At 41.7% G+C, this 26,722-nt stretch overlaps 1 protein-coding gene across 4 annotated transcripts in view; it reads left to right on the top strand.

The window, feature by feature from the left end:
* The window catches only part of TBC1D8 (TBC1 domain family member 8), a 138,624-nt gene that overhangs the window by 5,551 nt on the left and 106,351 nt on the right, over positions 1-26,722 (top strand). The window contains exons 2-3 of one of the 4 annotated variants that reach the window (XM_069757599.1): positions 20,138-20,248; positions 23,228-23,346. In XM_069757599.1, coding sequence (XP_069613700.1) covers positions 20,138-20,248; positions 23,228-23,346 — 230 coding nt within the window. Of the gene's footprint in view, positions 1-20,137; positions 20,282-23,180; positions 23,347-26,722 lie in introns of all 4 variants that reach the window. The other 3 variants (XM_069757601.1, XM_069757598.1, XM_069757600.1) reach the window with 3 other exon arrangements.

Genomic DNA, 26,722 nt, shown 5'->3' with positions numbered 1-26,722 from the left:
CATTAGTCGGGTTCTGTGTCTGTGTTACTGTTACTCATTGCTCTGCCTAGTAATCCATGCTACAATGATCATTAGTTGGGTTCTGTGTCTGTGTTACTATTACTCATTGCTCTGCCTAGTAATCCATGCTACAATGATCATTAGTTGGGTTCTGTGTCTGTGTTACTATTACTCATTGCTCTGCCTAGTAATCCATGCTACAATGATCAATAGTCGGGTTTTGTGTCTGTGTTACTGTTACTCATTGCTCTGCCTAGTAATCCATGCTACAATGATCAATAGTCTGGTTCTGTGTCTGTGTTACTGTTACTCATTGCTCTGCCTAGTAATCCATGCTACAATGATCATTAGTCGGGTTCTGTGTCTGTGTTACTGTTACTCATTGCTCTGCCTAGTAATCCATGCTACAATGATCAATAGTTGGGTTCTGTGTCTGTGTTACTATTACTCATTGCTCTGCCTAGTAATCCATGCTACAATGATCATTAGTTGGGTTCTGTGTCTGTGTTACTATTACTCATTGCTCTGCCTAGTAATCCACGCTACAATGATCAATAGTTGGGTTCTCTGTCTGTTACTATTACTCATTACTCTGCCTAGTAATCCATGTTACAATGATCATTAGTCGGGTTCTGTGTCTGTTACTATTACTCATTGCTCTGCCTAGTAATCCATGCTACAATGATCATTAGTCAGGTCTGTGTTACTATTACTCATTGCTCTGCCTAGTAATCCATGCTCCAATGATCATTAGTCGGGTTCTGTGTCTGTGTTACTATTACTCATTACTCTGCCTAGTAATCCATGCTACAATGATCATTAGTTGGGTTCTGTGTTACTATTACTCATTGCTCTGCCTAGTAATCCATGCTACAATGATCATTAGTCAGGGTCTGTGTCTGTTACTATTACTCATTGCTCTGCTAGTAATCCATGCTACAATGATCATTAGTCGGGTTCTGTGTCTGTGTTACTATTACTCATTGCTCTGCCTAGTAATCCATGCTACAATGATCATTAGTTGGGGTCTGTGTTACTATTACTCATTGCTCTGCCTAGTAATCCATGCTACAATGATCATTAGTCGGGTACTGTCTGTTACTATTACTCATTGCTCTGCCTAGTAATCCATGCTACAATGATCATTAGTTGGGGTCTGTGTTACTATTACTCATTACTCTGCCTAGTAATCCATGCTACAATGATCATTAGTTGGGTTCTGTGTCTGTTACTATTACTCATTGCTCTGCCTAGTAATCCATGCTACAATGATCATTAGTTGGGGTCTGTGTTACTATTACTCATTACTCTGCCTAGTAATCCATGCTACAATGATCATTAGTTGGGGTCTGTGTTACTATTACTCATTGCTCTGCCTAGTAATCCATGCTACAATGATCATTAGTCGGGTTCTGTGTTACTATTACTCATTGCTCTGCCTAGTAATCCATGCTACAATGATCACTAGTCAGGGTCTGTGTTACTATTACTCATTGCTCTGCCTAGGAATCCATGCTACAATGATCATTAGTCGGGTTCTGTGTCTGTGTTACCATTACTCATTGCTCTGCCTAGTAATCCATGCTACAATGATCATTAGTCAGGTCTGTGTTACTATTACTCATTGCTCTGCCTAGTAATTCTGTGTTACTATTACTCATTGCTCTGCCTAGTAATCCATGCTACAATGATCATTAGTTGGGGTCTGTGTTACTATTACTCATTGCTCTGCCTAGTAATCCACGCTCCAATGATCAATAGTCGGGTTCTGTCTGTGTTACTATTACTCATTGCTCTGCCTAGTAATCCATGCTACAATGATCATTACTCGGGTTCTCTGTCTGTTACTATTACTCATTGCTCTGCCTAGTAATCCATGCTACAATGATTATTAGTCGGGTTGTGTGTTACTATTACTCATTGCTCTGCTTAGTAATCCATGCTACAATGATCAATAGTCCGGTTCTGTGTCTGTGTTACTATTACTTATTGCCCTGCCTAGTAATCCATGCTACAATGATCATTAGTCGGGTTCTGTGTCTGTGTTACTATTACTCATTGCTCTGCCTAGTAATCCATGCTACAATGATCATTAGTTGGGTTCTGTGTTACTATTACTCATTGCTCTGCCTAGTAATCCACGCTCCAATGATCATTAGTCGGGTTCTGTCTGTGTTACTATTACTCATTGCTCTGCCTAGTAATCCATGCTACAATGATCATTAGTCGGGTTCTGTGTCTGTGTTACTATTACTCATTGCTCTGCCTAGTAATCCATGCTACAATGATCATTAGTCGGGTTCTGTGTCTGTGTTACTATTACTCATTGCTCTGCCTAGTAATCCATGCTACAATGATCATTACTCGGGTTCTCTGTCTGTTACTATTACTCATTGCTCTGCCTAGTAATCCATGCTACAATGATCATTACTCGGGTTCTCTCTCTGTGTTACTATTACTCATTGCTCTGCCTAGTAATCCATGCTACAATGATAATTAGTCGGGTTCTGTGTCTGTGTTACTATTACTTATTGCTCTGCCTAGTAATCCATGCTACAATGATCATTAGTTGGGTTCTGTGTTACTATTACTCATTGCTCTGCCTAGTAATCCATGCTACAATGATCAATAGTCGAGGTCTATGTTACTAATACTCATTGCTCTGCCTAGTAATCCATGCTACAATGATCAATAGTCCGGTTCTGTGTCTGTGTTACTATTACTTATTGCTCTGCCTAGTAATCCATGCTACAATGATCATTAGTTGGGTTCTGTGTTACTATTACTCATTGCTCTGCCTAGTAATCCATGCTACAATGATCAATAGTCGAGGTCTATGTTACTAATACTCATTGCTCTGCCTAGTAATCCATGCTACAATGATCAATAGTCCGGTTCTGTGTCTGTGTTACTATTACTTATTGCCCTGCCTAGTAATCCATGCTACAATGATCATTAGTCGGGTTCTGTGTCTGTGTTACTATTACTCATTGCTCTGCCTAGTAATCCATGCTACAATGATCATTAGTTGGGTTCTGTGTTACTATTACTCATTGCTCTGCCTAGTAATCCACGCTCCAATGATCATTAGTCGGGTTCTGTCTGTGTTACTATTACTCATTGCTCTGCCTAGTAATCCATGCTACAATGATCATTAGTCGGGTTCTGTGTCTGTGTTACTATTACTCATTGCTCTGCCTAGTAATCCATGCTACAATGATCATTACTCGGGTTCTCTCTCTGTGTTACTATTACTCATTGCTCTGCCTAGTAATCCATGCTACAATGATAATTAGTCGGGTTCTGTGTCTGTGTTACTATTACTTATTGCTCTGCCTAGTAATCCATGCTACAATGATCATTAGTCGGGTTCTGTGTCTGTGTTACTATTACTCATTGCTCTGCCTAGTAATCCATGCTACAATGATCATTAGTTGGGTTCTGTGTTACTATTACTCATTGCTCTGCCTAGTAATCCATGCTACAATGATCAATAGTCCGGTTCTGTGTCTGTGTTACTATTACTTATTGCTCTGCCTAGTAATCCATGCTACAATGTTCATTAGTTGGGTTCTCTGTCTGTGTTACTATTACTCATTGCTCTGCCTAGTAATCCATGCTACAATGATCATTAGTTGAGGTCTGTGTTACTATTACTCATTGCTCTGCCTAGTAATCCATGCTACAATGATCATTAGTCGAGTTCTTTGTCTGTGTTACTATTACTCATTTCTCTGCCTAGTAATCCATGCTACAATGATCATTAGTCGGGTTCTGTGTTACTATTACTCATTGCTCTGCCTAGTAATCCATGCTACAATGATCATTAGTCGGGTTCTGTGTCTGTGTTACTATTACTCATTGCTCTGCCTAGTAATCCACGCTATAATGATCATTAGTCGGGGTCTGTGTTACTATTACTCATTGCTCTGCCTAGTAATCCATGCTACAAAGATCATTAGTCGGGTTCTGTGTCTGTGTTACTATTACTCATTGCTCTGCCTAGTAATCCATGCTACAAAGATCATTAGTCGGGTTCTGTGTCTGTGTTACTATTACTCATTGCTCTGCCTAGTAATCCATGCTACAATGATCATTAGTCGGGTTTTGTGTCTGTGTTACTATTACTCCTTGCTCTGCCTCGTAATCCATACTACAATGATCATTAGTCAGGGTCTGTGTTACTATTACTCATTGCTCTGCCTAGTAATCCATGCTACAAAGATCATTAGTCGGGTTCTGCGGAGTTGAAATGAGCCTTGATTTGCTCATTTTTCTATTTCCTACGCCATCTTTGGGTTACTATATCACATGTTCGTCTCCTTTGTAAGGCAGTATAGCATTGCAGATAATTTTTTTAGGATGATAAAATAATGTCAAAACGGGAGGTCAAATATGTGCACTTCTACAGTATTTTTGAATTTCTATTTTTCTTGCTATGTTGGCGTACTTGTTGCAGAAGAGCCGTAAAGGGTCATTCACACTGCCGAGCGAATTTTATTCTTTTTGTTTTTTACTGATCGAATCTGCATGTGCAAAAAATCATGCACTGGTTCCTTTGAAAATTGGATGAGACTCACTCATTTGTGCGCGAACAGTACAGCTTCAGCGTTTTGCAGAAATATTGTAATTGTGTAACTTAGGAAGCTATCAATGGTCCTGTAAATGATGAATAGCTGCTGCTGGAAAAAAATAAGATTGCATAGGGATGACAAGTGTGAAATAAACCACCCACTGAACGATTTGTTCCTACACTTGTGTGAACCTGGGGACAGAATCTTCCTGTGCTGTCGGTTACTACTGGTTGTATGTGCCATACTTTTGTGTCTTCTCTTGGTCGCGCTCGGTGAGGGAACGTTATTTTATTAGTTGCATGCTTTGTTTTTCTAACAAACTTTGGCGTGCTGATCCTGGCATGTACCTGCCTGACAGGTTGGCCATGTATTGCTGGTTGTGAGCTGTACAGGGCCGCTTTCTTCTCTCCCTATTCATCCTCAGGGCCTTTGCTCCATCCCTTCATCTTTTCCCCTAGATTGAATGTCCTGTGATCTAGTGATGGTTCTGACATGAATCTCCTTGTTAATGGTTCAATAGACTTTAATGACTGTATAATAGAGGCAGTTTATGGCCGACCATTAGCCTGTTATTGCTTTACTGTGTGCAGTCATCTGTGTACTTTAATTTAACTCCAGTCATGTTCTTGTGTTATATTTCAGAGAAATGTCCTGTTACTGCCATGTTTGACCTTATAGTATTAGCAGTGCTCTCATATTTTAAGCATTTTTGTCCTTCAGTCATTGTTTCTCCATCGTAACAAAAATAAAGTGTCAGACTACATTTAACAGTATTTGATGCAGACTTTTGGCACCTATTGGCTAAATTAGGTTACGGTACTTGTACATTTTATTTTTTGTATGTTTGTGTTTTATCACGCTTTTTGTACTCTGCGATTTCTGTCTCCTGTTGGTATGTTATGTTTTATACAAAACTGCTTTTGTTTTTGATACTTCTTGGTATTTGGCTTTGTCAACTTTATTGAAATTTTTATATGTTGCCTACATCTATTTAACCTGCTGATTTTCCACATCTAATTTAAGTAGCGTATATACTCGAGTATAAGCCGAGACCCCTAATTTTGCCACATAGGAAAACTTAATGACTCGAGTATATGCCTAGGGTGGGAAATACAGCAGCTGCTGGTAAATTTCAAAAATAAAAATAGATACCAATAAAAGTAAAATTAATTGAGACATCAGTAGGTTAAGTGTTTTTGAATATCTATATTGTATCAGGAGCCCCATATAATGCTCCATACAAAATACACCCCATACAATGCTCCATAGAGTTTATGATGGGCCCTATAAGATGCTTCATACAAAAATATGCCCCATACAATGCTGCATAAAGGTTGATTATGGCCCCATAAGATGCTCCATAGAAACATTTGCCCCATATAATGCCGCATAAGGGTATGTGCACACGCTGCGGATTACTCTGCAGATTTTTCCGGACTGATTTTTGTAAATCTGCATGTAATCCGCACTGCGGACTTCCTGCGGAATCACCGCGTTTTTTTTGTGTGGATTTTGTTCGGATTCCACCTGCGGTTTTACACCTGCGGATTCCTATTATGGAGCAGGTGTAAACCGCTGCGAAATCCACACAATGAATTGACATGCTGCGGAATAAACAACGCTACGTTTCTGCGCGTTTTTTTTCTGCAGCATGTGCACTGCGGATTTTGTTTTCCTTAGGTTTACATGGAACTGTAAGCACATGGAAAACTGCTGCAGATCCGCAGCAAAATCCGCAGCGTTTGCACATACCCTAAAGGTTGATTATGGCCCCATTAGTAAATGTATAGCGCTCTCCCTGCCCCCCCCCCCCCCCCCATTGTTGGAAAATTTCCAGGTTCTCAGCTACTCCCGGTACCCCAGAGAACATGATTCGGGTTCAATTTTTACCGTCCCCAGTCTTGTGATAGCCGTTACTCACCAAATAATGACAATAACTAAAAAGATCAAATTTTCAATTCATTTCTCTCTCCTCTGATATGATTTAGCATATCAGAGGAGAGAGAAATGGGGTCCCCCAATTCCCCCCTCCCCCCCCAATACCTCTGCCATCCCGAGACCCTCCTTCTCCTTCCCCGATCCTCCGCGTCATCTTCCTGGAAGGAAAAAAAATGGCGGGCCCTGTTCTAATTTTTGTTTTACCCATTCAACAAATTCAGCATGCCGATCTGGCATCAGTCGAACATCCCTTCAGCGGATATTAGCTACTCACAAATGGCACCTTACAAAATCCAGCAGCTGCAGCATCTCAACGATGATCACCCAGATCTGAATTTGCAGAATGGGCAAAACACAAATTGGAACAGGACCCTCAGTTTACACAGAACATTATGTTCAGTGATGAGGCAAACTTTTTGGGTGGGCCATTTCTTTGGATACATCTAAATAACATGGGAATGGTGACGGCTTTCTTGCGTAGGGTGTCTTGCATTGAAATCTGCTGCAATGACCCGGATATTGCGTTCACCAGACAACAACACAATTTATATCCGCTCCTCACTTGTTAACCTCTGCGACAAGTCAATGGCTGTTAACAAAGAGAAACTTGTATATAGCTCATGAAAGAATAAAGTTACGTTAAAACCAAGCACACCATTGTTTTTCTTGTGAAATTCTCAATAAGTTTGATGTGTCACATGACTGTCTTCCCATTGGAAAAAATAAAGTTGGATCCAAAATGGCTGACTTAAAAATGGCCGCCATGATCACCACCCAACTTGAAAAGTTTTCACCCTCCCATATACTAATGTGCCACAAACAGGAAGTTGATATCACCAACCATTCCCATTTTATTTAGGTGTATCCATATGCATGGCCCACCCTGTGTAGGCTTTATTATTTTATTTGGGCTAGCAATGGGGTATGACGAGAAGTTATCCTAATAGTGGACAACTTATTTCAAGAGAAGAGTGATTTTTTTTTTTTCAGGGACAACAAACTTCGAGTTTCTACATAGAGTAGAGAAAAGAAGAAATTTTGATCCCTGGGAGAAAAGTTTCTTCTTCTCTGAGTGAGACCTATCTGACAAGTACCACCAAGGAAAATTATCTCATTAATAATTGATAACATGATTGTTTTCTAACCGATAGACCCATTGAATTTCCGAAATATTCAAAGACATGTAGTCAATAAGCCAAGGAACTCTGCTGGCTGGAGGGTCTGGTTCCTGTTATGTTTCTTTCCTAGGAGGGTCAGGATATGGAAAATGACTACTGCTGTGAGGTCTTTGAAATAGTTTTTTCTTTTATTATTATTTTCTTAATTTTTCCTAGAAACATTTCCTTTGCACTTTGATAAAGAAAGTCACAACTGTGGCTATGACTTGTTTTCCTACCTTTTTGATGCTTACAAGTTCAGCAGTGTTATGTGGGTCCTGCACTGTTTTGTAATTTTCATTTGTTATCATATTATATGTAATAATTAAAGGGAACATGTCACCAGGTTTGGCTGATATGAGATGCAGCCACCTCCTTCCAGGCCTGAGATACAGCATTCTGTAATGGTGGATATAAGACCCCAACCCAACCTAGAAGAACTGAAAAATAACTTTTATTATTCTCACCTGCGGGGCGGTCCGGTCCGAGGGTTGTTGCTCTTCTTGGTCCGGCGCCTCCCATCTTCTTGTGATGCCGTCCTCCTCTTTGGTTCTCGTGGATGACGCGTCCCCGCATTATCCACACAGGCTCCTCGGCATCGCGCTCCTGCACAGGCGTACTTATCTGCCCTGTTGAGGGCAGAGCAAAGTACTGCAGTGCGCAGGCATCGGGAGAGGTCAGAGAGGCCCGGCACCTGCAGGACTTTGCTCTGCCCTCAACAAGGCAGATAAGTACGCCTGTGCAGGAGCGCGATGCCGAGGAGCCTTTGTGGCTAATGCGGGGACACGTCATCCACGTGAACCATGAAGGAGGACCGCATCACAAAAGGATGGGAGGTGCCGGAACAAGAAGAGCAACAACCCTCGGGGGGACCGGATCCCCTGCAGGTGAGTATAATATAACTTATGTTTCTTCTCTTTCAGGTCGGGTTGGGGGCCGATATACAGCATGATAGAATGTTGAATATAAGCCCTGAAAGGTGGTAGTCACATCTCATATTGGCCAAACCTGATGACAGGTTTAACCCCTTAATGACCGCCAATACGTCTTTTAACTGACCTGAGATATAAGAGAATAGCCTCCCCATACAGATGACAATCCAGCATCTGTTGGTTGTACACTATAGCTGACAACTTGCTGTATCATCCACGATCAGTGTTTGCACCGTCCAAATCTGTTTAACCCCTTAGATGCTGCTGTCAAAAGTGACTACATCATTGTAAATGGTTAACAGAGTGTGGGGGCTTCTTCTTTATCCCAATTGGTGCCCTCAGATCATGATTTTGTTGTCCTGATGTTTGCGATGGCAATTCATGACCAAATAGCGGCCTCAGAGTCTGACGGCTGTAGTAATCTGTTTAGAAGTTAGCAACATTTAGGTGGTAAAAATACACATTTTCATTTCTGTCATGCCACTTTGCATTAATTCCTGTAAAGCACCTGAAGGGTTAATAAACTACCTGACAGCAGTTTTCAATATGTCAGGGGGTGCTGTTTTTAAAATGGTATCACGTTTGGGGGTTTCCCAATATATGAGACCCCTAAAGTCACTTCAAACATGGATAAGTCCCTAAAAAAATAAATGTGGTAAATTTCTTTGAAAAAATGAAAAATTGCTGCTACATTTTTAAACCTCCTAAAATGCTAACAAAATAAAATAACATGTTGCAAATGGTGCTGATGTAAAGCAGACATGTGGGAAATGTTATTTATTAATGGTTTGCTGTTGTATGACTATCTGGATTAAAGGGATAATCATTCAAATTTAGAAAATTGCTAATTTTTTAACATTTTTCTCAAATTTTTTATATTTTTTATAAATAAACACAAAAAATGTTGAACTAAATTTACCATTATCATAAAGTATATTGTGTCACGAAAAAACAATCTCAAAATCACTGGGATTTGTTGAAGCGTTGCAGAGTTATTACCACATAAAGTGACACTGGTCAGATTTCAAAAATTTGGCTCGGTCACTAAGGGGTTAATAATACCGCCACAAACACTAAGTGCTCATAGCCATCCTAAATCCTAAGGAGCGTGTCTGAGTTTTTTTTATACCTGGAATCTTGAACTAACAGAGGAGGATGGCCCTCATTTATTATTTCAATAGGTGTGTAATGCTATATTTCACCTGGGTTCTGCTGCCACCTTAATGATTTTAACGGGAAGAATTGTAGGTTCCAGCAGTGGGACATAGGGTGATAAGATAAATGATGGAGGTCTTTTCTAACAAAACAGATCATGTGAAAGAGACAATCTCTTTAAATGTGGTTGTTTACTACTGATACAGAAAAGAAATATATCTTGGTACCGTGTTAGCCAGTGGATAGAAAAATATTTAGAATTGAGAGTCCTCAGTGGTTGATACCTTTTAATGGCTAACTGAAAAGATGGTAACAAATTGCAAGCTTTCGAGACTACACAGGTCTCTTCATCAGGCAAAGACTAAAACAAATTCTGAAGAATCACATATTTATGCACAACATAGTATAGGAAAAAAAAAAGAGGGGAAAGAAAAACCATGGATAAGCCAGGTGACATGAAGCAGAATTACCATGGGTGATAAACAGTTACGTCCATAAATATTGGGCCAATTCTTAGATAAGGATTGTTTTATTGTCCTGTGATTAGGGTCTCTGTTGTAATGACCCTTCATGGTCTGAGGGGCAAGTTCCTTAGTTGATGTCAAAAGACATAAATCCATGTGACACATTCATTCCTGCATTAAGAGTGTCAAAGGTCGTCATCAGTTTATATTCCCAGACTCTCCTGTCTTTCTGCGATTTGAAGTTACCTTTTAGTACAAGTAATTTCATGTCCATAATGTTATGATTTGGGAGACAGAAATGTATTGCCACAGGTAGATCCATTCTTTTTTCTCTTATTGTATAGCGATGGGAGTTCATTCTTGTTCTAAGCTTCTGCCCTGTCTCCCCCACATACAGACCCTAAGAATTGGCCCAATATTTATGGACGTAACTGTTTATCACCCATAGTAATTCTGCTTCATGTCACCTGGCTTATCCATGGTTTTTCTTTCCCCTCTTTTTTTTTTTTTTTTCCTATACTATGTTGTGCATAAATATGTGATTCTTCAGAATTTCTTTTAGTCTTTGCCTGATGAAGAGACCTGTGTAGTCTCGAAAGCTTGCAATTTGTTACCATCTTTTAAGTTAGCCATTAAAAGGTATCAACCACTGAGGACTCTCAATTCTAAATGTTTACTACTGAACACCTTTTTTAACATCTAAAATGTTCATCATAAATTCGAAACACAGAGAAACACAGGCTGCAATGCTTTTCTGCACTGTTTCCCTGATCACAGCACTCTCTCTTTCCTGGCACTCACGTTTCATTATGTCACATGACTGCTGCAGCCAATCAACAGCCACTGATCTGCTGAAGCCTTTCTTATTTCATCTGCTCTGACAAAACAGTGAGGGCTGCAGCCAATCCGCAGCCTCTGATTAGCTGCAGTAGTCAAGTTACAATACAATGACTTTAAGTGCATTTACTTGATGCTTTTAAAATTTTAAAATATGCTTTTGACCCAGCTGCATAAAAAGTTTGTATACATTCATAGGATACATACGGTTATGAACCGTACATATACTTGTGTATTCTGTTACCAATGTAGTGACCTTTTATCACTGTCGTTAGCAGTCATTAAATAAGCCCTCCCATCAAAGCTTTTATCCTCTTAATATATTGCTATTATCAAATTGCGGTATACAGCATTGTGTACTTACAATTGCTCATTTTGCCCTTGTACCCAGCTAATAATTCTGTTTTCTGTGCTAACAAGAATTGTCTTGTCCATGCATTTATCTTCTTCACCTCCTGACCCATAGAGCTTAGGCCTCTTTCACACTTCAGTTGTTTGGCGTCAGTCTAAAACCGCCATTTTCCTCAAATAACGGATCCGTCTTTTTTTTTGGCGGATCCGTTATTTTCCCATAGACTTGCATTAGCGACGGATTGTGACGGATGGTCGTCCGTTCCATCCGCCATGCGACGGATCCGTTGAAATTTGGCGGACGTTGTCTAGACATAGACGGACATTGAAACGTTTTTGTCAGCGCCGAAATGGCGGATCGCGACAGATCCGTCGCGGCCGCCTATTGGCGATGGATCCGTCGCGACCGTCATTTCGGCGGATCCGTCGCCCCAATCCACTTTTTCAATTGCGCATGCTCCAAAAAGTAGATACTTTTCCCAGACAACCCCCAAGTTGTTTTTTTGATGGATCCGTTAGAACCGTTTTCACAACAATTGTGACGGATCCGTCACTATGTCGGAAGTGACTGACGCCAAACAACTGAAGTGTGAAAGAAGCCTTAGCAGGATTCAGCGAGTCAGGTTTTAATCACGTGAGGTCATACACCTAATGGAAAACAGAAGAATTATCTGGGTAGAAAGGCAAAATGAGCAATAGTAAGTACATAGTACAATATTATATGATTACTGGCATATATGAAAGGGACTGTGTCAGCACAGAATTAATGTTCAAATCAAGTACAGGTGCTCGGTGCCTCATGGCCAGGCCAAACATATATATATACACCTTCCCAGTGGCTCGGTTTCTATCTATCTCCTCCCTCTTTGGCCCTATGAAGCCAGAGCTGTCAATCAAAGAGGAGAAGGGTGAGATAGAGGGAAACCAAGCAGGTGGGAAGGTGTATATAAATGATTGGCCCCAGGTGGCAGGACTTGGCTTTAACAGTCATTATGTGCTGACAGTCCCTTTAAGAGAATAAACACCTTAATGTGAGGGTTTCTTTAATGGAGTGCAGTATCTGACTGTATTTTCCTTTACTCTGAGCTGTAATTCATTTTGATAGCGGTCAGGGAAGGTGACATAATTGGAGGGACAATCGCCAGCCTTTGATTCCTATCTGTTATAGAGATTTCATGAGATGCGCTGAAGTGTCATTCCCAGAAGGAATTATTCATGCACTGGAGACTTTTATATAGGCTTTTTCAAATTCGGATATTACCTCAGGCTATGGTTTTCCATTACTCCATTATAAGTGCAATATTTTTTATTGTGTTCTTCTCCTTGATGCTTAGTTTGCCTTCCAATATTACTCTTTTATCTGAACCCAGCATGAATGACTTGATCATGGGTTGTTTCATATTGTCCCGTGCTATGGTGTTGCTTCACATCAGATGGCTATTCTTAAAAGCAAGCTGTCAACTGTATGTGAAGTGACATTACTTATTGTTATGAGTTGTGTATAGAGGTGTTATTAGTCATGTCTCTGTTTATAAGGAGCCCCAGAGTGTGAAAATTGCAAGTGTTGTTATTTTGTTTTAATAAGGATGAATGTTGAAAAAAAAATCACAAATTGTAACACACAAAACTGAATTAAAAGGTAATTTGATAGCTTCTCTTTAATTTTAGACTTTTTTTTTCTTTTTTTAACTTGTGCCTTTTTCCCTGGGTGTTTTTATTTGCCTTTAAAGAAGTTGTCCAGTTTATGCAAAAATGAATCAATGAAATAAGGCAGATGTCTTAAAGGTGTTGTCCAGTATTGAACCACCATTATTGAATACTGTAGGCACCGATGTAAAATTATATCCTCACCTCTTGAACCGGCGCCATTTCAGAGGTGTATGTGTTGTTTCCTTGTGCTTCTCACATTGTCACGTGAGTCCTGCAGCGGTCTGACAGGCTACAGCGCTCACGTGGCATAACATCGCTGGAACAGGGCTGATCAGGGAGGTATGTTGTTTTTCTATTTTATGTAGGTGACTTCATCATTTAAAGGGAACCTGTCACCCCGAAAATCGCGGGTGAGGTAAGCCCACCGGCATCAGGGGCTTATATACAGCATTCTGTAATGCTGTAGATAAGCCCCCGATGTTACCTGAAAGAGGAGAAAAAGACGTTAGATTATATTCACCCAGGGGCGGTCCCGCTGCTGGTCCGGTCGGATGGGCGTCTCTGGTCCGCTGCGGCGCCTCCCATCTTCATTCCAAGACGTCCTCTTCTGATCTTCAGCCACGGCTCCGACGCAGGCGTACTTTGTCTGCCCTGTTGAGGGCAGAACAAAGTACTGCAGTGCGCAGGCGCCGGAAAGGTCAGAGATGCCCGGCGCCTGCGCACTGCAGTACTTTGCTCTGCCCTCAACAGGGCAGACAAAGTACGCCTGCGCCGGAGCCGTGGCTGAAGATCAGAAGAGGACGTCTTGTAATGAAGATGGGAGGCGCCGGAGCGGACCAGAGACACCCATCCGACCGGACCAGCAGCGGGACCGCCCCTGGGTGAGTATAATCTAACGTCTTTTTCTCCTCTTTCAAGTTACATCAGGGGCTTATCTACAGCATTACAGAATGCTGTAGATAAGCCCCTGATGCCAGTGGGCTTACCTCACCCGCGATTTTCGGGGTGACAGGTTCCCTTTAAGAAGGGGTTGTTGTGTAGTGGGCAGCCCTTTCTAAAAGAAAAACTACTTACCCGTATATTCATGTGTATAAGCCGAGGCACCTGATATTACCTCAAAAAGCTGGGAATACTTATTGACTCTAGTATAAGCCGGGTATGCATTGTCCCCTAATCCCTATTCTGGTATGCATTGTCCCCTAATCCCTATCCTGGTATGCATAGCTCCCTATTCCCATCCTTGTATGCATGGCTCCTTATTCCCATCTTTGTATGCATGGCTCCCATGAGAAAAGCATAAAAACAAACATCCTACTTACCTTCCCTGCGCGCCCTCGCAGCCTCTCGTTCCGGTGCCAGCAGCTTCTGCGGCCGAGTTATCACGAGGCACCGCACATTAAGGTAATGAATATTCACCTCTCTCCACACCTGTGGTAGCGATGATGCTTCTGCCTCCTGTCACCCACTGTTCCGCTGCTCACCTCCCCCGCCATCTTCTGGGACAATGACTTGTGTGTAAGCCGAGGGGGGCATTTTCAGCACAAAAAATGTACTGAAAACTCAGCTTATTTATGCACGAGTATACACGGAATTTCTTCTTTTTCCCACTGATCCTGCACAAGCTGCCAGCCCAGCATATGACCACTGCAGCCAGTCAGTGCCCTCAGTAATCATATGCCATACTACTAGCATCACCAAACAGCACTGAGCCTTAGTCCTTGTAGGTAGTTCACCTGACTATTGCAGCCAAAGATTGGCTGCAGTGGTCACGGCACGGCAGCTTGTCAGCGCTTGGATCGGTGAGGGTCATAACCCCAATGTTTCCTCAGACCTTGCTGCAGCAGTAGTTAGGTACTTTCAGATGTTATTTATTCATTCTGTGCCGCCTTCCTTTCTGGATAATCTCCATGTATACACATAGTTGGCCGCCAGTCCTGATTTCTGCCTTGTTATTCACCAGCGCTGAATGAGGAAGTAACACGCTATATTGCGTTTCCTGTGGTGTTTCTACTGCTCACATAGTATTTTAGTGCACACAACATTCTCCGTGAGAATGTACATGACCTTTTCTGATTCAAGGACCCAGGTGATGAGAAAACAGCTTGTCGCATTGACCATCTCGCCTGGTGGGCTGCTGTAAGCTTTTACCCCTTTTGCTTAGTTCTCGCCCTTCAAGAGACGATTTCTTTTTCATGCGGCTGTGATGTGATGCTTCTCTTGGCTGTACAGATACAGTGCCTACAAGTAGTATTCAACCCCCTGCAGATTTAGCAGGTTTACACATTTGGAATTAATTTGGCATTGTGACATTTGGACTGTAGATCAGCCTGGAAGTGTGAAATGCACTGCAGCAAAAAAGAATGTTATTTCTTTGGTTGTTGTTTTTTTAAATTGGGAAAAGTTTTTTCAGAGGGTCATTTATTATTCAACCCCTCAACCCACCAGAATTCTGTTTGGTTCCCCTAAAGTATTAAGAAGTAGTTCAGGCACAAAGAACAATGAGCTTCACATGTTTGGGTTAATTATCTCTTTTTCCAGCCTTTTCTGACTATTTAAGACCCTCCCCAAACTTGTGAACAGCACTCAAACATGGTCAACATGGAAAAGACAAAGGAGCATTCCAAGGCCATCAGAGACAAGATCGTGGAGGGGTACAAAACCCTTTCCAAGGAGTTGGGCCTACCTGTCTCCACTGTTGGGAGCATCATCCGGAAGTGGAAGGCTTATGGAACTACTGTTAGCCTTCCACGGCCTGGACAGCCTTTGAAAGTTTCCTCCCGTGCCGAGGCCAGGCTTGTCCGAAGAGTCAAGGCTAACCCAAGGACAACAAGGAAGGAGCTCCGGGAAGATCTCATGGCAGTGGGGACATTGGTTTCAGTCAATACCATAAGTAACGTACTCCACCGCAATGGTCTCCGTTCCAGACGAGCCCGTAAGGTACCTTTACTTTCAAAGCGTCATGTCAAGGCTCGTCTACAGTTTGGTCATGATCACTTGGAGGACTCTGAGACTGACTGGTTCAAGGTTCTCTGGTCTGATGAGACCAAGATCGAGATCTTTGGTGCCAACCACACACGTGACGTTTGGAGACTGGATGGCACTGCATACGACCCCAAGAATACCATCCCTACAGTCAAGCATGGTGGTGGCAGCATCATGCTGTGGGGCTGTTTCTCAGCCAAGGGGCCTGGCCATCTGGTCCGCATCCATGGGAAGATGGATAGCACGGCCTACCTGGAGATTTTGGCCAAGAACCTCCGCTCCTCCATCAAGGATCTTAAGATGGGTCGTCATTTCATCTTCCAACAAGACAACGACCCAAAGCACACAGCCAAGAAAACCAAGGCCTGGTTCAAGAGGCAAAAAATCAAGGTGTTGCAGTGGCCTAGTCAGTCTCTTGACCTTAACCCAATTGAAAACTTGTGGAAGGAGCTCAAGATTAAAGTTCACATGAGACACCCAAAGAACCTAGATAACTTGGAGAAGATCTGCATGGAGGAGTGGGCCAAGATAACTCCAGAGACCTGTGCCGGCCTGATCAGGTCTTATAAAAGACGATTATTAGCTGTAATTGCAAACAAAGGTTATTCCACAAAATATTAAACCTAGGGGTTGAATAATAATTGTCAGAATATAAGAGGTAGAATGGCACTAGGGTAGAGCAAATCCAGGTAGGTAGGGCTATTAGCGGACAGCTATGTGTTCAGGCGCCACAATCGCTAAGGGGACCGGTGCTCAGCATAAACGTCCACAAAGTAATCCAAGTATAATAGAAGAGAAGAAAAAATGCGGCACTCACCCCGAGATAGCTGTGAAGATTGTGGTCTTTTATTGGAGAACAAATGAAAATAACATCCTTCAGGACATCAGGTATGTACGAGGGTGCGGTATAGGAGCTCGGACATCCGAGCTCCTATACCGCACCCTCGTACATACCTGATGCCCTGAAGGATGTTATTTTCATTTGTTCTCCAATAAAAGACCACAATCTTCACAGCTATCTCGGGGTGAGTGCCGCATTTTTTCTTCTCTTCTATTATACTTGAATAATAATTGACCCACACTTTTATGTTTAAAATTTATAAAAATTTAACTGAGCAACAAAACTTTTTGGTTTGTTTGTAAGATTTGTGCATCTGTTAATAAATCCTGCTCTTGTTTGAAGTTTGAAGGCTCTAACTTATTTGCATCTTATTAAACCTGCAAAATCTGCAGGGCGTTGAATACTACTTGTAGGCACTGTATATCAGCGCTATTAATCCAATTATCGAAAGATGTTGCCTGTGTCACCAGGCCAGAGACATAATGCACAATTGCCTGCATTATCTGATATAGAAGCATACCTCACCAGTCAGCCATGTGGCAGGCCGACGCCAGGCTGATTATATTACACAGTAAATAGAAGGAAAGCTCTTTGCAGGATGCATTGCACACTGAAAATAGCTGCGTGTTGTAGCATAGTTTACAAATGACTTGGAAGCTTCTTAAATGGCGATCAGAAAGCAATTTACCCCATGAAGTGTGATGTTCAGCATTTCACAGCATGCAGATTTGCAGTGGCATAAACATCTACGTGTAAAACATCGGTTTATGTGGATCTCGGCATACATTGCAGGAACATAAACTAATGTGTATATCCTATGTAAATCTATGTAAACCATCCATATGCAGTCATGGCCAAAAGTATTTACACCCCTGCAATTCTGTCAGATAATACTCAGTTTCTTCTTGAAAATGATTGCAAACACAAATTATTTGGTATTATTATCTTCATTTAATTTGTCTTAAATGAAAAACACAAAAAGAATTGTCCTAAAGCCAAATTGGATATAATTCCACACCAAACATAAAAAATGGGGTGGACAAAAGTATTGGCACTGTTCGAAAAATCATGTGATGCTTCTCTAATTTGTGTAATTAACAGCACCTGTAACTTATGTGGCACCTAACAGGTGTTGGCAATAACTAAATCACACTTGCAGCCAGTTGACATGGATTAAAGTTGACTCAACCTCTGTCCTGTGTCCTTGTGTGTACCACATTGAGCATGGATAAAAGAAAGAAGACCAAAGAACTGTCTGAGGACTTGAGAAACCAAATTGTGAGGAAGCATGAGCAATCTCAAGGCTACAAGTCCATCTACAAAGACCTGAATGTTCCTGTGTCTACCGTGCGCAGTGTCATCAAGAAGTTTAAAGCCCATGGCACTGTGGCTAACCTCCCTAGATGTGGACAGAAAAGAAAAATTGACAAGAGATTTCAACGCAAGATTGTGCGGATGTTGGATAAAGAACCTCGACTAACATCCAAACAAGTTCAAGCTGCCCTGCAGTCCGAGGGTACAACAGTGTCAACCTGTACTATCCGTCGGCATTTGAATGAAAAGGGACTGTATTGTAGGAGACCCAGGAAGACCCCATTTCTTACCCCGAGACATAAAAAAGCCAGGCTGGAGTTTGCCAAAACTTACCTGAAAAAGCCTAAAACGATTTGTAAGAATGTTCTCTGGTCATATGAGACAAAAGTAGAGCTTTTTAGGCAAAGGTATCAACATACAGTTTACAGGAGAAAAAAAGAGGCATTCAAAGAAAAGAACGCGGTCCCTACAGTCAAACATGGCGGAGGTTCCCTGATGTTTTGGGGTTGCTTTGCTGCCTCTGGCACTGGACTGCTTGACCGTGTGCATGGCATTATGAAGTCTGAAGACTACCAACAAATTTTGCAGCATAATGTAGGGTCCAGTGTGAGAAAGCTGGGTCTCCCTCAGAGGTCATGGGTCTTCCAGCAGGACAATGACCCAAAACACACTTCAAAAAGCACTAGAAAATGGTTTGAGAGAAAGCACTGGAGACTTCTAAGGTGGCCAGCAATGAGTCCAGACCTGAATCCCATAGAACACCTGTGGAGAGATCTAAAAATGGCAGTTTGGAGAAGGCACCCTTCAAATTTCAGGGACCTGGAGCAGTTTGCCAAAGAAGAATGTTCTAAAATTCCAGCAGAGCATTGTAAGAAACTCATTGATGGTTACCAAAGGTTGGTCGCAGTTATTTTGGCTAAGGGTTGTACAACCAAGTATTAGGCTGAGGGTGCCAATACTTTTGTCTGGCCCATTTTTGGAGTTTTGTGTGAAATGATCAATGTTTTGTTTTTTTGCTTCATTCTCTTTTGTGTTTTTTCATTTAAGACAAATTAAATGAAGGTAATAATACCAAATAATTTGTGATTGCAATCATTTTCAGGAAGAAACTGAGTATTATCTGACAGAATTGCAGGGGTGTCAATACTTTTGGCCATGACTGTATACACACTACATATGTCGGTCGAACGTTCATTATATCTCAAGTTCAGGGGCGATTCAGGGAGACTGTCAACCGATCCCGCCGATATCAGTGGGTTCCTACAGTAGTCTGTGTATGGGGCCGTTAGTATAGGTTCCGTGTGACGGTATCGGGGCGGCAGGGTACGTCACCTCTTCTAACACCTTACATCAATGCAGGGTTGTGTTCTTACAGAACTACATCTGGCCACCCATGTAATTTGTATGGCGGTAATCCAACTTTCTGACAGATGTCAGGGTAAAGAAGGATCAGACGTGTGTAATCTCTACATGACCAATGCACTTGTTGTGAGAAGACAAGCTGCCACTAGAGGTGTCCGGCAGTGTTTTTTTTCTCTTTATTGGACCAAGCTTCCATGTGTATGGGGGACATGAAGAATAGTGTCTAAGGTCTATGGCCACTTTTACACCTGGCAGGTTGTAGCCGAACATGTATCCTCGCGGTGCTATAAATATTGCATTATGTACAGTAGATACAACATATGTACAGTAACTAATATTTATTCTCCTGATATGCCTAGTTCATGCGATCCAGGCCTTGGGTTACGTCTCCCTGAGACTTTTGTACACGAGCAGTCTGGACTGTTGACAAGTATTTGTGTGCTCATGTAGCCAATATGTTTTGTTGGAGTATTTTCTTTAAAACCAATTCCTGGTAATAAGTGTAAAATAAAAGATAAAAGTTGAATAATGTAAGAGCTTACTACCCCACACAAGTAGTCATTACTATTTCTTCCAATAGGTCGCCTGGTGGGCGCCCTGGATGCTGTTCTGGATTCCAATGCCCGAGTGGCCCCATTTCGGATACTACTACAAGTCCCTGGGTCACAGGTTTACTCAAGCATCGCTTGTGGTGAGTCAGAGGTATACTGGGCCCTAGCAATTGGTGAGTCTTGCTGCTACATCCAAAGCATGCTGTGTGCCTGCATGACACTGGATGTTACGGTAACCAAAAATAACAGTGTTGCGTGCAGTGTTACACCGCTAATGACACCGTTGACTAACGTAAATCTTTAAAAAGGGAAGATATTGACATGCAATACACACAATGCAAGGAAAGAGATTGTTCTAATATATAGAGAACGACTGTTACTTTTCTGTCCAAACCAACACCACTCTTGGGGTCTCTGCTGGGAGCGTGATTCATGACATCACATCCGTACAGTCGCCTCACCACTGAGGCCAGTGATTGATGAACGGGCAGCTGCAGCTTGTACTCAGCAGTGTGAGATTCCAGCAGCAGGAGGGACGCTGAGAAGCTGTCAGTCAGGCTAGGTGGGTAGTGATTAAGTTAAGCTTTCATAAGGGATAGTACAGCTATTCTGATATGTATTTTTAAAATAAATACAATAGTATTTACGGTTTTATAGATCCGTTTAATAATGTACACAGTTTATATTGTGAAATCAGCTTTATACCTATTTGAGAGATTTTCTTTCTATCTTCTATATTGGTATGTTTTGTCATCTACCTCTGAGCAACTCTCTTATTGCTGATACTGACATCATCTATCTGGTACAGGCTGGAACAGAGAACTTAATCTTATAATGGCATGTCTTAGAGATGTTTCTGTCTCCCAGGAATCTGTATGATCCGGGAAGTCTCTTCTGCAAACCTCATAAGCGTCTTGCTACTGTTTATCAGTAATTATAAAAGAAAGCGCTACAGCATATAATTTGTCGTTTACATCTAGAGGTACAGCGTAAGGCTAGAAAATATTGGACTCTGTAGCACCCAGGAGGATAGTTTAACGAATTTGACTTCCTACCACAGCCTTGTACTACGAGGATTGTTCAATAAAAAGTAAAAATAAAGAAATACGCAAGTAGACTTATAGGAAGATTACCATTTTTATGCCTGCAGCTCTTATTGAGACCTAGATATCTCCATGGCTACAGACTACAAACATGTCCTGGGTAGTCTGATCCTGCAGTCCTACTCGGTTCCATATACTTTTCCTTGGGGCTTGTGCAGACAACCATAGTCTCTCATCCGAGAGAATTTGGCTGAATATGCAACTTACAGTGATCAAACTCTGGTCACAGTGTCATCATAGGTACAATCCAATTCTCAGATGAGAGAATGGGAGCACACTGAGGAGAAGATGGAGAACAAAATTTCTCCCATCTTCATCATTGTGTGAGTGCGCTGAAAAAGGACTGCACTCAAGTTATCCGAGGTGCACTCAGGTGATTTCCATGCACTCATTACTTGCATGGCCGAGTTCAATCCTAATGTCAGATCAAACTTGGGCATGTTGCGATTTTGGACCATCTCAGTCCAAAGAAAAAATGAAACGTGTGCACGGCCCCATAGACTAACAATGGTCCGAGTGCGATCCAATGTTTTATCAGGTCACACTCGGACCCTCGACTGCACAAGCCCTTAATTTGCACGTTTCAAATGTATATTGCAGAGAAGTGGGAAGGGTGACTGTAGGGTAGAGCTGGGAGAATCGCAGGACAATGGTCCAGCAGCCAGGTCGGTATTCCGTGAGCGCTGGACAGGGGCCCTGTGAACCGCCTCTTACCTGACTGCATACTTGGCCCTTATTTTGATTAACAGCAGTGATTACGTGCAGCTAATCAAAAGAGGGGCCGTGCATGCAGTCAGGTAAAAAGAGATTCACATGGCTCCTGTCTCGCTGTCATGAAGTACTGATGGGGTTGCCAGGTCAGGGTCTTAAGCAGCTATTCTTCCATCGCTATTGCAGTTTTTTTTTTTTTTAAATTTGTGGTTTGTTTCCATGGTGACACCTAAGTGTTCATAGGAGCTGCAGACTGTGGTCTGAGGTCTACTCCATTTTTTTTTTTTCTTTTTAATGTGTGTCAATTCAGAGAGTAGATTTCTTCCCCCTTATTTTTTTTAATATTAGTGGTGTTTTATGTCTTTATTGTAGGAGTGGAAATGATTCTAATTTTAGAGTTTTTTTGTTTCCCTTTTTTATTTGTTTAAATAGGGAACGTTGTCACATTGTCATTGTGTTCCCTTTTCAAGATTTTCCTGTTTCTGAACTCCTTATCCTTAGCCCGCTGGCTGTCTTTTTGGAAACAAACGAGAGGCACACAACTACTTTTCCTATTGAAGTTTTTACTTTTGTTTAGACTGTTTTACAAACCAAAGAATACGGCAGCACACTGTATGCTCTAAGATATATGCAAACATAGAATACGTGACATGTAAATTACATTACGGCTGTATAGAAGACACTCCTAAAATGAAGGTACTTGCTGCACAAATTGGCCAACCATAACAAGGCAATTTTTTCCTGATCAGACCCTAGATCTAATATTTGTCAAACATGCGTCTCTTGGGCTAATAGCCTGCAAATATAAAGGGCAGGTAGGATCCAGCAGTAATTAAAAAAGCCTTAGGCTTATATTAGGAGTTCTCAGCCAAATTTGAGAGTGTCACCACTTCCAATTGTCTAGTACAAAAAACTGATGAGCACATCCTAACAGAATGAAGCAAGTGTGAACAGGTGCCAACTGCTGTGACTGCATAATATACAAAGCAAAGAATACAGCAGCAAAATGTATGCCGACAGTGAATATGTGAAATTTGGGCTGCATTGCTGCTTACTCTGTGGTTTATAGATCATGCAGCCTTCAACTGTTCACATCAGCTTTGTTCTATTAGATCAGTTTTTGTTGTGTTTTTTGTAGACCTCTTTTTACAATGAATCTCCATAATAACAGTGAATCAGCTGTAGACTTTGTTTTGCTTTAAAGAGGCTGGAGAAAACAGATTTTTCAAGTGATTTTACTGTTTGATGTTTTATTTAGACGTTACATAGACTGTTGGAATACAGCGTCCATTCTATTTTTACCAGGAGCCACCATAGAAGAGATTCTCCAGCACTGGGAATGGATAGAACAAAACTTGCTCCACACTCTGTCCGTGTTTGATAACAAAGATGACATAGCAAACTTTGTCAAGGGAAAGGTTAAGGTAAGGGTTACTGAATATTTTAATTTAATGTACATTGCATGTCCATATGGTTTTCATTTGAAGGCTTGGATGCATTGGCTACCAAAATATATGTAGCTACAGATATTTCGGACAATTTCTGCTCCATATTGTGTGATATACGTACAGTTGTGCTCAAACGTTTACATGCCCCAGCAGAATTTTTGGAATTTAGGAATTGAAGACTTTTTGCCAAGAAGAGTGGGCAGCTTTACCATCTGAGAAAATAAAGAACCTCATCCACAACTACCACAAAAGACTTCAAGCTGTCATTGATGTAAGAGGAGGCAATACATGGTATTAGGAAATGGGGTATGTGAACTTTTGATCAGGGTTATTTGGATGTTTTGGATTGTCATTATGATTTAAAAAGAGAAAACACAGTAGTGTGAAAATAAATGGCTTCACCCAACCACTAACCATGAGTGGAGAAAAAGTTTTGGTGTTATCATTCATGTTCTCTGAAGAAAGGCCAAGAAAGCAAAAATTCTGCCAGGGTATGTAAACTTTTGAGCACAACTGTATGTCAGCTATTAATGTTTAAAGGGAGTCTGAACTCACCTTTATGCTACAGTCTCTGAGGGCATCATAAGGTGCATTTTGATTTCAGGATTTGTTCTGTTATATGTACCATTGGTGCAGATTTTGCTAAAATTTATTTTTTTTCTAATTGCAATACTCACGTGTGATCTCCAGAAACTCAAGAACCATTGTAATTCATGAGCGACTGGCTCTCTGCGCCCTGCTGCTTCTCATTGACATCCTCTTCCTATTATTATCCTTTAGGAGGAAACTGTTATGTAGTGTCTAGAGAGTGGGGGGGGCCCATTTCTCATTAACTAACAGTCTTTAAAGGGAAACTGTCAGCAGGTTTTTGATATGTAATATAAGGACCGCTTGAGGGAGAGGTTAAAACACTGAATTCAGTGAGGTGTCACTAATTGGGCTGTGTGTTGTTTACTTACAATGGAGGTTTTATCACTAGGACTTTCAGTGCTCAGACTAGCTGCCTCATGCCAAGTCATCCGACTCTACCCCCTCTTATAAGCAGGTCACTGCCAATAGACAAGTACACAGAAAGCTGTGGTGTGGGTGAGGTTAGCTTTTTAGCTCTGCTCTACATCTAAATCTAAAAACTCTACTTGTCAGAACTACTGTACTCAGTAAACTACGTTTTTGGAATCAGGTTCTCCTTTCCTATATTATGTTGCTCTCAGATGAGGTAGCAACAATCTGCTGACAGATTATCTTTTAAAAAGGGCATTTTAACAGATGCAAATTATGGTTTATGATCGCTGCAACAAATACAACTTAAATTTAACAAATACGACAATACTGGCCTATGTCTGAGATTCAGTGCTGTTATCTTTATGTTTGTCTTTGCTGCCCTTTATAAGGTAGGATAAAGGAAGTGAAAGATTCCCTTTAATACGTGGATATTATATGTGCAAAAAGTTTATTTTTTTCTAAAAACCATTATAGTTTAAATGCATAAGAAACTTCTTATTCTTCCATTCGCTAATACCGTATATACTCGAGTATAAGCCGAGATTTTCAGCCCATTTTTTGGGGCTGAAAGTCCCCCTCTCGGCTTATACTCGAGTCATACCCAGGGGTCGGCAGGGGAGGGGGAGCGGGGGCTGTCTAATTATGCTCACCTGCTCCTGGTGTGGTCCCTGCAGGTCCCGTTCTTCCCCGGCGCTGCAGCTTCTCCCTGTATTGAGCAGTCACATGGTACCACTCATTACAGTAATGAATATGCGGCTCCACCTCCCATAGGGGTGGAGATGCATATTCATTACTGTAATGAGCGGTAACTGTGACCTCTCACTACAGGAAGAAAATGCGGCAATGGGGAACAGACGTGCAGCGACGGTGCCAGGAACAGGTGAGTATGACGGGGGGCAGTGCGCGATATTCACCTGCTCCTCGTTCCACCATTGGCGCCGCTGTGTCTTCCGCAATGACGCTCAGGTCAGAGGGCGCGGTGACGCGATTACTGCGCGCCGCCCTCTTCCTGAACGTCGGTTCAGAGGACGGGAAAGACACAGCGGCGGTCAGCGGTGGAACGGGGAGCAGGTGACTATAGCAAGGGCCGGAGAGGTGAGTATGTAATTTTTTTATTTTTTTAATCGCAGCAACAGCATATGGGGTAAATATCTGTATGGGGCATCTTATGTGGCCATGTGTAGCATGATATGGGGGCAAATATCTGTATGGGGCATCTGGGGCCATGTGCAGCATGATATCGGGGCAAATATCTGTATGGGGCTTCTGTATGAGGCCATGTGCAGCATGATATGGGGGCAAATATCTGTATGGGGCTTCTGTATGGGGCCATGTGCAGCATGATATGGGGCCATGTGTAGCATGATATGGGGGCAAATATCTGTATGGAGCATCTTATGGGGCCATAATCCACATTTGTGGAGCATTATACGGGGCAAATATCTGTATGGAGCATCTTATGCGGCCATGTGCAGCATTATATGGGGCAAATATCTGTATGGAGCATCTTATGCGGCCATGTGCAGCATTATATGGGGCAAATATCTATATGGAACATCTTATGGGGCCATGTGCAGCATTATATGGGGCAATTATCTGTATGGAGCATCTTATGGGGACATGTGCAGCATTATATGGGGCAATTATCTGTATGGAGCATCTTATGGGGCCATGTGCAGCAATATATGGGGCAATTATCTGTATGGAACATCTTATGGGACGTGGGGTGACGTGGACGGCGTGGACGGCTTCCCCACGTGTTATCCTGGTGGCCCTCTGCATAGCTATATCGGTATGAGACTATATTAACTATTTGTGTTTTTCTATCATTGATTCGCTATGTGCTATCTTACCATGTAGTACCCTAGTTCTCTATGTGTTTAGGGTGATTCTGTTGGGCTATCACTGTAACACTATGTATGTACGTTCATTTAGAACTATGCTACAAACAACCGTTAATACGTGGGGTTATTATTACAGTATTAGCTTTTCTCATTATATATTAGGATTTCTGAGCCGCCACCGGTCTTCGTCCCATGTTTTCTTCTTTGTTAGATTGTACATTTGTCCCGTGGGTGTACCCACTGCTATTTCCTGCTAAATTGTATGCTTAATAAAGTTTTTTCTACTTTTTACTATTCTTGGCCTCTTTTTGATCGCTTTTTCTTGGTTCTCTGGTTTTTGTCTATTTGTTGTTGCGATTGGCCTGTGATATGTCCTGTCCTTTTTGCAGCCACTATTATGCATAGTCATTTGTCGACCTCAGTATAGATAATTACTCTTTTGATAAAATGCTGCTTTTATGTTCATTAAGATTTTTTCTATCAAATCCCCCTATTTTAATTGCCAT

Source organism: Ranitomeya imitator, chromosome 3 (assembly GCF_032444005.1).
Source record: "Ranitomeya imitator isolate aRanImi1 chromosome 3, aRanImi1.pri, whole genome shotgun sequence".
In the NCBI taxonomy this organism is placed as follows: Eukaryota; Metazoa; Chordata; class Amphibia; order Anura; family Dendrobatidae; genus Ranitomeya; species Ranitomeya imitator.
Note: the sequence above shows the minus strand (reverse complement) of the source record. Positions and strands in the feature narration are given on the sequence as shown.